We start from the raw sequence: 15,875 nt of genomic DNA, 5'->3' as shown, positions 1-15,875 counted from the left end.
AGCAGCGCTTGGTCCTCACCAGTCATTCTAGTGAAGAAAAAAGACGGAACGCTGCGATTCTGTATTGACTACAGGAAGCTTAATAGCGTCACAAAAAAAAGACGTCTACCCGCTTCCGCAGGTCAACGACTCCCTCGACAGGTTACGACGCGCGAAGTATTTTTCGTCCATCGATCTAAAGAGTGGCTATTGGCAAATTGAAGTGGATGAACGAGACCGAGAAAAAACCGCGTTTGTGACTCCAGACGGACTTTATGAATTCCGAGTTCTTCCCTTCGGCCTCTGTTCGGCACCAGCCACTTTTCAGAGGATGATGGACACAGTTCTCGCTGGCTTGAAGTGGCAAAGCTGCCTTGTCTACCTCGATGATGTGGTCATCTTTTCCGAGAGCTTCGAAGAACATCTGAAGCGTCTGAGAAAGGTTCTGGAAGCCATTCGCACAGCTGAACTCACGCTGAAACCTCAAAAATGCCATTTCGGCTATGAAGAGCTGAAATTTCTGGGACATGTCATTAGTGCAGATGGAGTGCGACCTGATCCAGACAAAACTGCTGCTGTCGCCGCCTTTCCGGTCCCATCAGATAAAAGAGCAGTACGCCGTTTCCTCGGCTTGTGCGCGTATTATCGCCGATTTATCGCCAACTTCTCTAAGATAGCTGAACCTCTTACGCGACTCACCCGAGATGACGTACCCTTTACTTGGGGCGTAGAACAAGATACAGCGTTCACAGAGTTATGACAGAGAATGCAAACAGCCCCTGTTCTTGCCCATTTTGATGAGGACGCTGCTACAGAAATTCATACAGATGCCAGCAACGTCGGACTTGGCGCTGTCCTTGTACAACGACACGGCGGCGTTGAGCATGTGATAGCTTACGCCAGTCGTACTCTTTCTCGAGCCGAGACCAACTATTCTACGTCAGAAAAAGAATACCTCACAGTCGTGTGGGCGACGACCAATTTTCGGCCTTACCTTTACGGTCGTCCCTTCAAAGTGGTGACTGACCACCACTCGCTCTGCTGGCTGGCAAATCTCAGAGATCCATCCGGCCGTCTTGCACGGTGGAGTTTGCGTTTGCAGGAGTTCGATATTACGATTGTGTACAGGTCAGGGCGCGAACAGGAAGACGCCGACGCACTTTCTCGAGCGCCTGTGGGGAACGCTTTCAGGGGCTCCGAAGATGAAGATGCCTTTCTCGGAGCAGTTAGCGACTCCGAATTTATGTCAAAGCAGCAGGCAGACGACGAATTACGCCCAGTCATTGATTCCCTGGAAGGCCGCAACTCTCAGGTCCCTCAACACATTGCTTGCGAACTGTCCTCTTTTTGTCTAAGAAGAGGCATTCTTTACAAGAAAAATGCCTGTGGTAGCAACAAAGCCTTCCTACTCGTTGTTCCTACCGACATGCGTGATGAGATCCTCCTTGCGTGCCATGACGAGCCCACGTCAGGACATTTGGGCTATTCGCGAACTCTCGCCAGAGAACGCCAACAGTATTACTGGCCGCGACTATCAACTAGTGTACATCGATATGTGAAAGGCTGCCGTGAGTGCCTGCGCCACAAGACTCCGCCTGTGAGACCCGCGGGCCTGCTCCAGACGATCGCACCACCGCGGACACCGTTTGACCTCGTGGGAATGGACCTTCTCGGGCCCTTCCCTTTGTCGTCCTCTGGGAACGAATGGATTATAGTTGCGACAGATTATCTTACTCATTATGCTGAAACAAAAGCGTTACCCTGGGGCACGGCATCTGAAGTCGCACTGTTCTTCGTGCACCAAATCGTCCTACGGCATGGTGCCCCGTCATGTGTGATTACGGACAGAGGGACGTCATTTACAGCACGAATGATGGAGGAAATTTTTAAACTGAGCTGCACAAGTCATCGAAAAACAACGGCTTATCACCCGCAATTAAATGGACTGACAGAGAGGCTTAACAAGACCATAGCGGACATGCTGTCAATGTACGTGGACGTACAACACAAAACCTGGGACGAGATTCTTCCATACATCACATTTGCTTACAATACGGCAACGCAAGAAACAACGCGATTTCCACCTTTCCGACTTGTTTACGGACGCAACGTGCGAACCATGCTCGATGTTATGCTTCCGTGTGACCAAAGCAATGAACTTGCTCAAGACGCTGAGCAATACACTCAATACGCCGAAGAAGCTCGTCAGCTAGCTCGCATAAACACCAGTCACCAACAAGATGCAGACGCACGACGTTACAACCTCCGTCATCGAAATGTCACCTACCACCCTGGGGACCGAGTGTGGGTGTGGATCCCTGTCCGGCGACCAGGATTATCTGAAAAACTCCTAAGCCGTTATTTTGGACCGTACAAGGTTCTTAGACGAGCACAGATGTTACCTACGAGGTATTTCGGGACGACGCAGCGTCTTCTCGTCGACAGTTTCTGCCCAAAACCGTGCATGTCGTTCGGCTGAAGCCCTACTTCACACAGTAGCCCTTGTGGTTTCACATGCTACGACATGCCGTGACTTTGCGTTGCTGCTGCTGTTTGTGTTCTCCTGTGCTTTTATGCCTTTTCTTTTTGCGCTTGGCGCAAGCGTTGACGAAACTTCCTCATTTGCGCTGCGAGTACTGGCACTCTCCCTCTTTTGGTTCTCTATATCTGCGTGTCTATGCCTTCATTTTTTTTTTTTTTACGAGCATCGAGTCGATGCTTTCAAAGGGGGGGGACTATTGCCACATGGTTTGCTTGGGTGAGATCGAAGAGTGAAAGAGGACAAAGACGATCTCTCTGAGCCGCTGCTTGGCTAGTCGACTCAACGAGCCCATTGTATCAAGTTTGTCGTGAGTAACGTGACAATATTGTAGCCCTAGAATTCCACATGATTACTGTAAAAAATGTTCTTGAAGTATGGGTTATCTATGGCAACTTTACGACTAATAACAATGCTGTATATTTTTATGATTTGATATCTTGAGAAGCCTCATTATAAGCGAAAAGTTAGCACAAGTCGTCTACTCGCCATATTAGCACCCACTAATGTACATTTAAAAAATTAGAAGAGTGGCACAACAAAAATAAAAAACTAAAAGACAAGAATAAATTTGAAAAAAAAAAAAGCTAGAAATTTGGGTACCCCTGAGCTATGCCTTTAGAGGGCCACTCACCAGGTTTGACAATTTTGAGCTGACAAGCGCAATCTGTATATGAGGTGTTCATGATCCCAACTGCCAAAATTTACAACGCTACGCGTCGTGGAAATGGGTCAAATTTCGAAATGAACACTGCTCCCCCTTATTTTTGCGAGCACATGCCCAGAGAATGAGGGCATGACGTGTGCGTATTAATTACCCTACCTACACGACAATGCAGTGACGCTGGTCCTCTACGTAGACGACTATGCTCTGACGTTGCCAACAGTGGCACATGACATGACAAAAATGATTTAACACGACATGCGTAGTTTATGAATTTGTTGCTTGAAGAGATTAATAAATCTCTAAATAAACAATGAGATGCAATAAAGAAATGTGAGCATTCTTTTTTCCCTCGTGAATTGCAGTGAGATGCGGGGCTAATGTACCGGGGTTTCACATGGGTTCGTGTCCCTGCGGTTCCGCGGTCATCACATCGAGCATACGACAGTCGTGGAAGGCTCCTACGCGTTCGCACACTCATTGTGCTTATTTATTCTATCACGTCTAAGCCAGCGTTAAAAAACCATCTCGCAGAAACAGGCAGCAGACCTCAAAGCAACGCTGGTCAAAAAAAGAAAAAAAAACGCCGCCCGCGTGCATGGGGTCGGGCTTGTTCGGGCACGTCATGCGCACGTCTCCTCTTCGTCGGATGCCTGAGAGGCTAGGGAAGAGATTTGGCTTGCGAAGGCTACGCAGAAAAGTGGCAAAAGTTTCGAGCTTGCCTCCTCTCATCCTCGTTTCGCGCCGCTTCAAAAAAAAAAGTTTTCTCAGTGCCTAATGAACCGATCCAAAAAATTTTGGGGCAGAATGTTTCTCAACGGACACCCAACAACTACCACGGTCTAACTAAAATTTGGTATGGGGCCTGGTGAGTGGCCATTTAAGAGGTGAATGCGATGGAAATATGTGCTCGCACTGGCACACACACTTGCACATACAAACACTACAGCGATCGATAACGCTAGCCTGCCTTCGCTTCTTGGTGAAGACCTAAAACTGTGCCACAAGGAAAGACAGAGTTCACCATCACCTACTATCTTTATTCACATCTACTTCGAGTTATCGCTCACTGCTTTTTTGCTCACAACCAAAGACCCCGACACTGGAATCTCTGCAAAATGAGCTTTCAACGCTATCGCTGATGATTCCACAGGGGCTGAACCCAAGGCCTCTAGCATAAAAGCCCGATACCATAATTATAACATCGTGCATCGGGCATATACGTGATTGGTCGAACACCAAGCAAGATATAGGGTTCAGATGCTTGTTGCATCATGTCTGCATCTCGAGCTGCAATGATTTACGCAATGCTTCACTGGTTGGGGTGATGTTGAGGCTTGCAGATGGCTTATCATAATTCAGTTGCAATGCTTATGCCTTCTAAGTTACTTCGCCGGTGATGAACCACTCATATTTTTTTTTTTTTAAAGAAACCGACGGCTTATCTTTCCCAGCCCAGTTCTTTTGGATGCGACAGAAAGCTTACCCTTTGTAGTCTTTGTAGCTGCAGTAGTTAGTCCCAAAAGCATGTGGTTATTTTATATGCATAATTCTTCGATCTGAAAGGCTCCAAACAAGAATGAGCTCTTTCATCCAGCAACACTGAGAATCGATCGCGATGCCTGTAGTCCTTTAAGCGACTTGTGCATGCTGTCGTTCTGCTTTCACAGGAGTTTCTCTAACTATGCCTAACCATGTTCATTCTGAGCTTTACAACTATTTTTGAAAATAACACAAATTATGAGACAATGTGGCTTCATACAGCTTCTCTGTATTTGTACCGCATTGCGTGCACCTGCGCCCAAGGTTGCTGCGCCTGTGTCATGGATGGCTTGTTGCATCGTTACTCTCTCAACACACGAACGAAGCCAAGTCACCAAAAACATCACTGCGCATATGTGTGGCCGTGCCAAATAGCAGTACACATAATTTCTGAGACAATTTGTAGGTGAAAAAACCAGGTTCCTCCAAAATCTTAGCGACCCGGAAACTGCATACATGGTTTCATGAGCATGCTAAAAAGTTGCTCAAGATGCGCTGACAAGCAAGGGATTGATTTTGTTGATGTGTGGGGTTTAACATTCCAAAACCACCATGTGATTATGAAAGACGCCGTAGTGGAGGGCTCCGGAAATTTTGACCACCTGGCGGTCTTTAACGTGCACCCAAATCTGAGCACACTGACCTACAGCATTTCTGCCTCCATCGAAAATGCAGCCACCGCAGCTGGAATTCGATCCCGCGAACTACGGGTCAGCAGACGAGTACCTTAGCCACCAGACCAACGCGGGGGTGCAACGAGCAATGAATCACGTCATGCGAAGGCAGCCCCACTTTAACGCGTACTACTAGCGCAGGCCTATATGTACATTTTTATGGAGTATTATTGTTCACTGTGAAGAAGCAAACAATATTTCAATGCTAACAAGAAAATTGTTGACTAGGTACACTAGTCTACGGTCACATGACAGGGCAGATCAGATAATTGAATTGTTTGCCACCAGGTGGCGCCACAGGCTATTTTGCGATTTTTTTTTTTCAATGAAGAAATAAAAACATAACTCCACTTCTCCCGAGAAAAACAGGGTTGGTTTGAGTCACTAATAGGGACAATCTTCTAACCTGTGAAGTCATCTCATTTCGTGTTCTGGCCAGTTGTCAGTCCCTTTAAACCGAAAACTACAGCATGAATAAATCCCAACCCCAAAATCAGCTTTCCCTACCTTGTTGGCTCTGTCACAGCTGCCTCCTCTTGAATGGATTCTGTTGTTGGTGGCGCCTCCACACATACTTCTTCAGATACCTCCTCCTCTATAGAGGCACCTTCAGGATATGTTGAACTTCTCACCACACCATTATTTTTAGATATGGAAGTTGGCGTATCTGCTAGGAATGGAGCTGATGTGATCGATGAGTCCGATTTGCATTCATGAAACACAGAAGTATGCAAAAAGAAGAAAGACTGTGAATGTCCAATCACTTTCAGATTCTGGTTTGCTAACATCTCATTTCAAAGATATTTAGGGTAATTCTTGAGCCAATACCTTCAGTAAGTTGTGAGCCTTATTTATACTGTAGATGCTGTAAATATTACACACTGAAGCTATGAGGTTCTGCTCTTTACAGTTTCAATGACACTAAAGGCAGGATACCCTTTAGTGCAAGGCTAAGCAATGAATTATATATGATCCAGGCATTGCAGTGTTCCAATTCGTACATTAACTGGATAACACATATACACATATTTTGTATGTTTTATTGAAATGTTTCTTATAGGCAACCAATTTTTTTTTGCCTTCCAAGAGAGGTCAGTTTCGCCATGTCAGCTGAACTACACAGAGATGAATATAACTTGCATTTCAAATTGTCCAACTCGATTAACAAAACAAGTTTACTAATTATAAAACCTTTTTGCCTTCCCAGATCAAATGAACAGTAACGGCTAGGTAAAAAAAATAATAATTTTGTGAAGAGCCCAATGCTGGCCCTACACAAAAGTTTTTCACCTGCATTCAAAACATACTAACACCTCCCCTCCCCTCACCCAGGATTCATGGATAAGTAGGCGTGCATTTTCTGCCGCTGAGAACTTTCACCCGGTGATTGTGTCAACACTCACTCTGGGGTGGAGTTTTTGCACCACGTGCCCGAAGCCTGGCAAGGGCTCTGCGCTCAAGGGCACGTACACTTGCTTCTTCTGCATTGAGCTTTTTTTGCCACTCGAGCAATTTCTGTACGTTCTTCCGCCGGTCTTGCAACTTCTGCTGTCGCTTTTCCAGGAACCTACACGCATGTTGTATTCACTTCACAGTCACAATTTTCACATACTTGCAGAAAGAAAGAAAAAAATCAAAAAAAAGCAAAGCAAGCGTTGGCAAGGACAACACTTTACTCTGATGTAGTTTTATATTATGGTGCAACTGCGGCACTATAAACTAAGAAAATTATGATACAGCGGCTGTCAACAATCAATTCACAATTCTCGTTAGCCATTGACAGGTCAAGAATTCAGCAGAAAATGAAACACAAATAGAATATATACAGTCGGGTTCACTGTTACAAAGAACACGTTCGTGCACACCATGTTAGGATCCCTCTCTCGCGCAAAGGCATAGTGGCTTAGATCCACATGATACTACCAGTGATTGGTAGTTTTGGCTTCTTTTGACAGACTGGTGCCGTGCAAAAACATTGTTATCCTATCCACTTGCTACTAGAAGGCTGGCAATATGAACGGTGCTCACTGTAGTGTTCCCTTTAACAATGAACGGTACTGTACATACACACCCCAGAAGATCTGCTTCAGCCTTATCTCCCTCCCCTCCACTATTTTTTGCATCCAAACCTGTGCCTTCATCCATGTCGCTGCCTATACAAGGAAAAAATCCTTCATTCTAGTGAAGCTCCTCACATTGCTTGCAGAGCCTTTCATAGATGAGACTAATGAAATACAGGAGTCTGTGCTCTAACAGAGGAGCAAACACCTCTTTATTCTTCAAACATCTGTTTAATCTTGTTGATTTTGAAACAAAGATTACATATCTACCACCACTCAAGCTTCCTCTTATGCTGCACCTTTGTCATTTTTTACAAGCACATATTTTAATATACTCCAGGACTTGAGATGAAAAGTTCTAGCATGTAAAAGTGCTGATCAAGTAGCATAATTCAATGTGTTTTTGTAGCTTTCATTTACACACAAAAACTAGCTTGAATACACTCACTGATTAAACTAGCTTTGCACAACATTCTAACAGTGTCTTCTTGAATAATAACTGCATTGCCTTGTTGAATTTGGCGGCGCTTTTGAACCTTTCTCATAGAAATACCAAGCAAAGTATTAGTAAATAAAAACACAGTCCATACTTCCAACAATGTTCCCTTGTGTAAAATCTGTGGACCTCTATTTTTTGAGGAAATTGATAAAATGCCTGCCTGATGGGAACTTCAGTACAGTCAACAAATGATTATTATACACTCAATAATTTGAATGCTTTCATGGCGCTTGCATATATTCTCGAGACTCCCAACAAATATGGATGTCTGAAATTTCAGATGCCAAAGACATTCATCATCAAATTATTTGGACATTATACCATGACTGCAAGTTCTAAATGGCATTAATCAAAACTATCACCACTGTTATACTACATAGAACCTGAACCAGCACTCTCGCTCTCTGATCAACTGACAGCCACAGGGGTCTCGGTAGTCAGCTTTGTATTAGCATTATGCAATGAAGCATACATAACATTGCAGTAAAGCCCGCAAATAATGGAAAGGGGCCATCAAGGGACATGATGCATTCTTTATTTGCGCATGGGTGCACCTGCCGTTTCCTGTAAACATTACAAGCACTCAAAAAATTTAAGTGTACTCGCAATCCTTCAGAGCTACTTCAGATGTGGCCACTACTGCAGGTGTCTCCCTTTGTTTCACACCTCAATCTTCTTAAGAGCGCATATTTTAATAACACCGAAATGTGTGACGGGCCCAATCAGTTTATTTGCAGCAGCTTCTAGAAACTCAAAAACAAATGAAGTTCACACAACACTGCAAGGAGAAATACAACAATGAGGTTAATAAAATTGCACTTACCGCTTACTGGCATTGAGCTTTAAATGCGTCGAGTCTTCCGGGAGCTCTACAAACAGAATAAATGAAGTGTAAAACAAGTTTGAAATCCAGCAACCAAATTATTTTTTTATCTTATAATCTTCAAAACAGTGCCATAGTAACAACAACTAAATGAAATGAGAGAGGTACAGTATAGCGTAAGTGGCACCATGCTACTCATTAAAATATAACGAGACCAGACTACATAATGCACAAAGCACAATAGCAAGCACAAAGCACAATAACAAAACATGGCACTTGTCTTAAAATCACGGCTTCCTGCTGCAGCAGGGAAACTTGACTACAAGGTAGCAGAAATTATCTCGTCCGGCTACCTTGGAGAAATCAGTCATTCGCAGTAAGCAGTGCAGCTGGCGCTTACTTTGGGTCACCTGGCTTCGGCACTCGGCTATGGCCAGTAACACATCATGGTTTCCAATGTAAGTTTTCAATTCAGCGCACTCCTATGCCTAACGATAGTTCTTGGTTATACCACAAGCTCGTTTATGCTACCCAAAACTATTGGGAATAGTGTTCCACCACAAATACTTCACATGTGGAACATGCTAACGCTAAATCAAGCATTCTACCTTATACAGTCGAACCTCGTAACGTAGTAACATTGGGACCATAGGTTAATGTACCAGTAGAGATAAAGAACGGCTTAACAACTGGCAACCTGGCCCATACGAAAATCCTAGGCACAAGAACGTATTATTCTAAGTTTCAAACTCACTATGAATGAGGTAGCACCTACCGGTCTCCTTGTTGCACTTTAATATAAATAAACTGTAACATGAGAAGGTTAAATTACAAAAGAACAAAGTTTGACAATACAGGCCTCCGTTGTTCACCTTCGTTTCAAGAAGCACTCCTGAAACTAACAAGTTTTGCCCCCTTGTCTTTAAACGATAAAAAAGAAAGCTGCTTCCATGTCCATGCGATTTTCGGTTTCAGTTTTAAGTTTTGAGCCTTGTGTGAAGTAAATATTTCTTTATTACAGCCAATATTGCAATAGTGCTGGCATTTTCGTTTTTGTGATGATAATAATAAGATAAGGGTCACCGAAATGAAGAGTGACTAACCAAAGTTCATACCTATAACTTAATTCACAATAGTATCCAAGTTCATTATAACAAGACTCAACTTTACTAAACGTGCTCAAAAAGATACTGAATAAAAATCATAAAAAATGAACTTTGAAATTCCACCCAGAAGACGTGCCTGTTCTAATAAACAGTTTATTTCACATACAGTAGACTCTGAATAATTCAGACTCTCATAATTCATACTTTCGGTTATTTCAAGCAAAAATCAATTTTTCGGTTGGCCCTCTACTCTTTCAATGTATTTCAAAGCCTGTTTATTCAAACTCTATCATTAGATTATTTATACTTTTTGCAGTTCCATACAAAAAAAATATCTGCTGCTTTCCCACTCCTATTTAAAAATTAGCGTGCTTATATAATCCTAACAGCCTAAAAATGAAAAATAAGCACCTCAGGCTTTCAAGAAAAAAGACTTTGCTAGTTAACAAATGTTTGAGACAAAGTGTATGCATGGTAAACCGTGATGCTTCTCAACTGGTATAGAGAGCTTTGTTGAAGGCACATACCAATAGCAAAGAAGCAGTTGGCAATTCACTAGTTATTTAAAAGGTCTGATCAGCAGTAAATGGCCAATAAACTTGTCGACCTTACACCTTTGCTTTCTGTTCATTGCATACAGTTAGGGTTTAAAAATACTTAAAATTTTAAATGTGATAAAATCAATGCCTAATTATAATTTTTAATATCAACTCACCCAGAGTTATCTGAGAAATTCTAATAATTCAAACTTCTTGATAATTCAAACAAAATTCAGAGGTCCCCTTGAGTTTAAATTAATGAGAGTCGACTGTATTTTTTAGCATTCGTCTGTCATGAACATAGTCGGAATTTCTGGATGACTGTCGGCACAAGCGAAGCGGCGCATAAAGGATTGTAACTGCGGCGAATGCAGGGTGCGCGTTTTCCTATCCTGCTACTGCCCTTTTTTTCACTTCTCCTTCACATTCCACTCTCGCCTTCTGCAAAGGTGCTGAGACATGCCTCACCGTTAAGGAGCTTTGCCCCACCTGGAGGCATTGCTCACTGTCATTGCCATTCGTACTGGTACTAGGAAGCATAGTGGGGCAGACCAGGTTGAGAGACGCTGGCGTGGACTGACATTATAGACACACCTGTTTCCAAGGCCACTAAATGTTACCTCCTCTAGTTCACAGTACAGCTTCTAGACATGGCATTAGGAGAAGAAAAACAAATCCATTACTTTTTGACCGCTTCTACCTGAATAGAAACTTGTGTCTACTAATTTCAGCCCTAAATCTTTCAATTTGGTCAAAATTCTCCAGTGCCAAAAAATTTTGTTCACTATCTCTTTAAAACTGATGAAATTTTAGCATTACAATTTCCACAGAAGTGCAATGGCAGCCCTGTAAATCATGTCTTTAAAAATAACATGGGATGCCTTGAAAAAAATCGATGTGAAAAAAGTAATGATATGCTCCAAAAAAAAAAAACATCGCACTGATGATAATGGACAAAGCTGAGACTTCTGAAAATTATGGAAGTGGCGGCCGCGAGCGTGCCAATCGGAGGTAGAGGAGAGTAACGACGATTGCAGGTGCGCTCATGGCATGCGGCAGCCGCTAGCAGTAGGCAGTTGCAGCTCGGTTTTCGATCAGTAAACATGATTTCTGTCAGTCCCTGCCTTTTCCCTGAGGGGTTCTTGGGCTACTCGCAGTCTCGAACCCCTACAAAATACAAATGGCTAATGTTAATACATTCATTGTAAAAGTGCTTCCTGAATTATTTCCATGCTTAAGGTCAACAATTCATACAAAGAAAGGTGTTATGAATGACTGATCATGTCAACAATGGTGTCAAATGCCCTAGACTTGAGCAGCCTGCTACTATAAGGACTGTTGTAGTCAAGAATTTCCTATTGAGGCTGCTAGAGAGAACTTTGCCTTTGCAATTTATTATTCAGCGACTGTGGGAATGATGGACAAAGCCCGGACTTTCCCCATCTTTGTGTCTGCAGGCTACGATACCTTAGTGGCTTTATTTATCAGGCTTTATAAAAGCTCACTTGCCTAAATTCCAAGGCCAATCCTATATTTCTAAATGGAGAAGGTAATTGCACACCTCACACTTGTATAATCACTGCAGATTAGTGCATTTCTAATGCAATATTTTTCTGAAGATCCGTTCTTGACAAAGTACAAAGATGTTTAAACAAGAAGAACAAATCGTAGACAGAACCACACAGTATTGACCATCCTTTGGAAGCTATTACCTGCCATACTTCCATCTGCTGTGTACATTATCTCCAGACTTTCTTCTGGTAACCTTTAGCTATTGTTGTGATCAGCAACTGGGCCGAAGGAAAGGTGGCGTCCCCTGTTCTTCGATCAAATAGCCGAGGGGCTGCTGGCCTGCTGAAAGCCATTCTAGCACGCGTATTGCCCTTCAGAGTCAGAAAATGAGGTGTGATGCACTCCGACGCCGAGAGGTATCCGACAAGACGACCACAATAATTTCAAGCCACGTCAAGTTTCTTGAAGAGACAGCGGCGTCAGTCCATATGACAATCTGTCCCGCTCATTGAACAGTGAAGTAGCTCAGGACGGCCAACCTTTCGATGCACCCATTTGTCCAGGTGTGGGACTCATCATCCTGCATCCTTCACATGTCAAGGAAGATCACCTTGGTGCCACAGGAGCAGTGGCCATGCCCAAGTCAAGGACGTTGACCTGGGCTGTTATGGGTGGCACCCTCAAAAGTGGTGTGTGTCCTGTGTTGGGACAACAGCACAATTGCAGCTATTCCCTCATCTACAAATCTGGTGAAAAGAGACTCTTTATAAACAGCCTTCGCGGGCTCAGACAGGGCGAGATTGTCACGTAACACGAGATCGTCATGATGTAGCGAAATGTTCTTGTAAAACAAAATGCTTGCCATATAAATATTATTAATGTGTTTCAACCTCCTAAAGGTTTTCCTTCAGTTTCTTCATGTTGCCTCAGCGTCTTCCTCCTGAGTCTCCGATGCTTGGAACGGCCGCTTGAAACACTATGGCTGCAGAGGAGCTCTCCAGATTCGATTATGTGGGGTTCCTTAGCAAGCACACAAAGCATGGTAAATTGCCTTTGGGTATAACATCGGGAAATTTTATTCATACACTGAAATGTGCCAGCCAAGGCAAGGAATCAAACAAACCATATTGTGCAAAGTGGCACTAACAATGGCCAGCGAGCCACCTTAGTGAGTATATGACAGCATAAAAGATGGCTTTGTTGAAAATAAGATTCAAGAAGATAGATTTGTATGTGATATTTGCTCACATAATAATTATTCTATGCCACCTATTTGTGTACAAACATATGTAACCCCTTGTTTTATTGAAAGTGTGCCTACTTAGGTAAGGGGTCATAGAACTTATGATCACATCAACTATGGATATAAAATTGAAACAGCACCTGCAACACAGTAAAAGTTAATTTACTTTTGGTTTAAAAACTAAATTCTGGAATTTTTCACTCTACAACAACAAGTTCATTATAAAACACAAATTAATTTCAACTATCTTGAAGGGGTTTTTAACATAAATCTCACTCTAAATGTACACATGTATTTTTACATTTTGTCCTAAACAAAATTCTGCTGGCATGGCCAGGATCAAATTTGCGACCTCCAGCTAAGCAACGGTTTTCCATGTATTGAGCTTCTGGAGCAGGGCTTCCTTTGGTTCAATAAATGCACACTGAAGTAAAATACAATCAAGAAAGATTACCCATTTCACTGCACTTTGCAAATATAGCATATTCGTCCCAAAGCAAAGTAGCAATTCAGTATGCTTCAAGGTAATGAGAAAGGGCTTGTTTCTTGTTTGCTTATTGGGCAAGAGAAAAATTGGAATGCATTCAAAAAAGAAAAAAAGCGAATAACCTGGGCACCTTCAAAAGTGATTTCTGGAAAAAAATAATGTAATAAGTTGGAAAGAGAACATCAAGAGTGGTGCCACCACTTCCACAGAGCTGCTGTGACTAAATAAACGATGGCTCTAAATTCAATGGAAATAAGAGTAAAGGAAACAAATGACCACTCTAGCCCTTGAGTAAGGCTCATTACATTTTATGGGGCTTATCAATTAGAGTGCCATAAATTCAGTCGTATATTTAAGTCATCAACAATTTACAGCATTGCCTTCAAAGCAATCTACCATAAAAAATGCATAAAAAGTAATTTCTAGAAAATGACACATTCTTATAGTTACTGCCGACTAAAATGTACATCCCCACCATTAAGAGCCATAATCCTTACCTGGTAATGTGCTACTGCTCTCAAATGTTGAAACATAGCTGTCGACTACTGATGACTTCTGTTCAATCTGCACCTGTCAAAAAGTGGACACAAGAAAGCAGATGAACGAAGTGGTTGAGACCAAAGCACTCAAGCTATTTAGCTTGACAGTGGCACAAAAGCAAACAACTGCTTTATTTTCTTGGTGCACTAAAATGAACGACATATTCTAATCCAGCATGACGTATTTAAGCAAATACAACATCCATTGAAAACTAATTTGCAAAAGCCTAGTGCAATTTAAAAAAATCTTGAAATTTTTGGAGATCATTGTGTCAATATTTCATTATAAAAATTGTTTTTTTTTTGTTCGTTGTGCTGTCCAGATCCCCAATGAGCACTTCCATATCCACTCACGCATGACGAACAAGTCCATCAACACATTTTATTAACAGTTATGGAAATGTTACATGATGAAAACATTTGGTTATCGTGAAAGGTAATTATGCAGAAGTCGAACGCAATGCTCAATATAGCAAGTGAAAAAAAAAATTCGATTAGGCAAGACCATAAAATCCACACGAGTATATTTATCTAGGTCAATTACTAAAAAGAAAGCTGACTTATGCAAACGAAATTACCCAAAGTACAAGGAATGGAGCACATATGGCAGGCATCTCCAAATCATCACAATATGGCTTATCACTGTCCTTGAAGTGAAAAGTGTACAATTATTGCATTTTGCCAGTACTAACATGCGAGACAGAAATCTGGAGAATGAACTCGAGAAGTTAAGGACTGTGCAGTATGTAACAGAATGAAAACTTGTAGGAGTGACTTTAGAAGACGGCAAGACAGCAGAGTGAATTGTGGAGAAAACAGGAGTAGCTGATCTACTGGCTGACATAAAAAGAAAAGAAAATTATGGTCAATTCCCTCTTCCACATAAAATTTTATCAACAAAACCGTGAAAAATGTTTTCATAACATAAATTGAAGCTCTGTTTGATGTTAAGAAGTACAATTTGCACAGTGTTTTGCTATTAAGCTAGCATGGCAGCCTTTACGAGGAAGGACGCACCGATGATGACCCCTGCCAGTGGATGTCTACTGGCAACCCTAGTACTGCTTGTTTGGTTTCCTTTCCTGTCCCTACTTTTTATGTCGATAGTCAATATGCTAGCCAAAGATGCAGCCTTAGCAACATAACCACTCGTCAAGCCTTGCATGACATGCACAACCCATAATGTCCTTCCAGGTGCGCTGCTGTAAGTCAAGATCAAGGATTACTAACTTACGTGAACTACAGTTCTATTGAGTTTATTTTTCATTCCCTGCACTCACTTCAAATGGTATAAATAACTATTATTACTACAATAAAAACTCGATTTACGAAACCTGATTTTATTAATTTCCTGATCTAACAAAGATACTTCAATTCTCCTGTAGATGACTATAAGGCTCGATGTTATCGTCAAATTAATAAAGCTATTATAGCACTAAACTCAATTCAACAAAGTAACAAAGTTTTTCTAGAAGTAGAGGAGTAAAAAATTCTGCAAATTCTCTCTAATTTTGTTCCAGATGAGCTTTTTCATGCATGAGCTATAACAATATGACATTAAAACATCAAGTCCCCTTAGTCAGAAACCTACTTTTATTTTTATGAGGCTGCGTGCCATCCTCGTGCACAGAGCAATGGACTAAATAGTTGGTAGCGCATATATGTACCA

At 42.1% G+C, this 15,875-nt stretch overlaps 1 protein-coding gene across 6 annotated transcripts in view; it reads right to left on the bottom strand.

The window, feature by feature from the left end:
• LOC119187804 (uncharacterized) overlaps window positions 1-15,875 on the bottom strand; it is a 214,571-nt gene that overhangs the window by 25,863 nt on the left and 172,833 nt on the right. For 5 of the 6 annotated variants that reach the window (XM_075878856.1, XM_075878855.1, XM_037435889.2 and 2 more), the window contains 4 exons: window positions 14,165-14,237; window positions 8,781-8,826; window positions 6,802-6,965; window positions 5,906-6,080 (listed from right to left, as the gene is read on the bottom strand). In XM_075878856.1, coding sequence (XP_075734971.1) covers window positions 5,906-6,080; window positions 6,802-6,965; window positions 8,781-8,826; window positions 14,165-14,237 — 458 coding nt within the window. The remainder of the gene's footprint in view (window positions 1-5,905; window positions 6,081-6,801; window positions 6,966-8,780; window positions 8,827-14,164; window positions 14,238-15,875) is intronic. The other variant, XM_037435890.2, reaches the window with a different exon arrangement.

This window comes from Rhipicephalus microplus, chromosome X (assembly GCF_043290135.1).
Source record: "Rhipicephalus microplus isolate Deutch F79 chromosome X, USDA_Rmic, whole genome shotgun sequence".
NCBI lineage: Eukaryota > Metazoa > Arthropoda > Arachnida > Ixodida > Ixodidae > Rhipicephalus > Rhipicephalus microplus.
The sequence above is the reverse complement of the archived record's forward strand: the minus strand, read 5'-3'. Positions and strand labels throughout refer to the sequence as shown.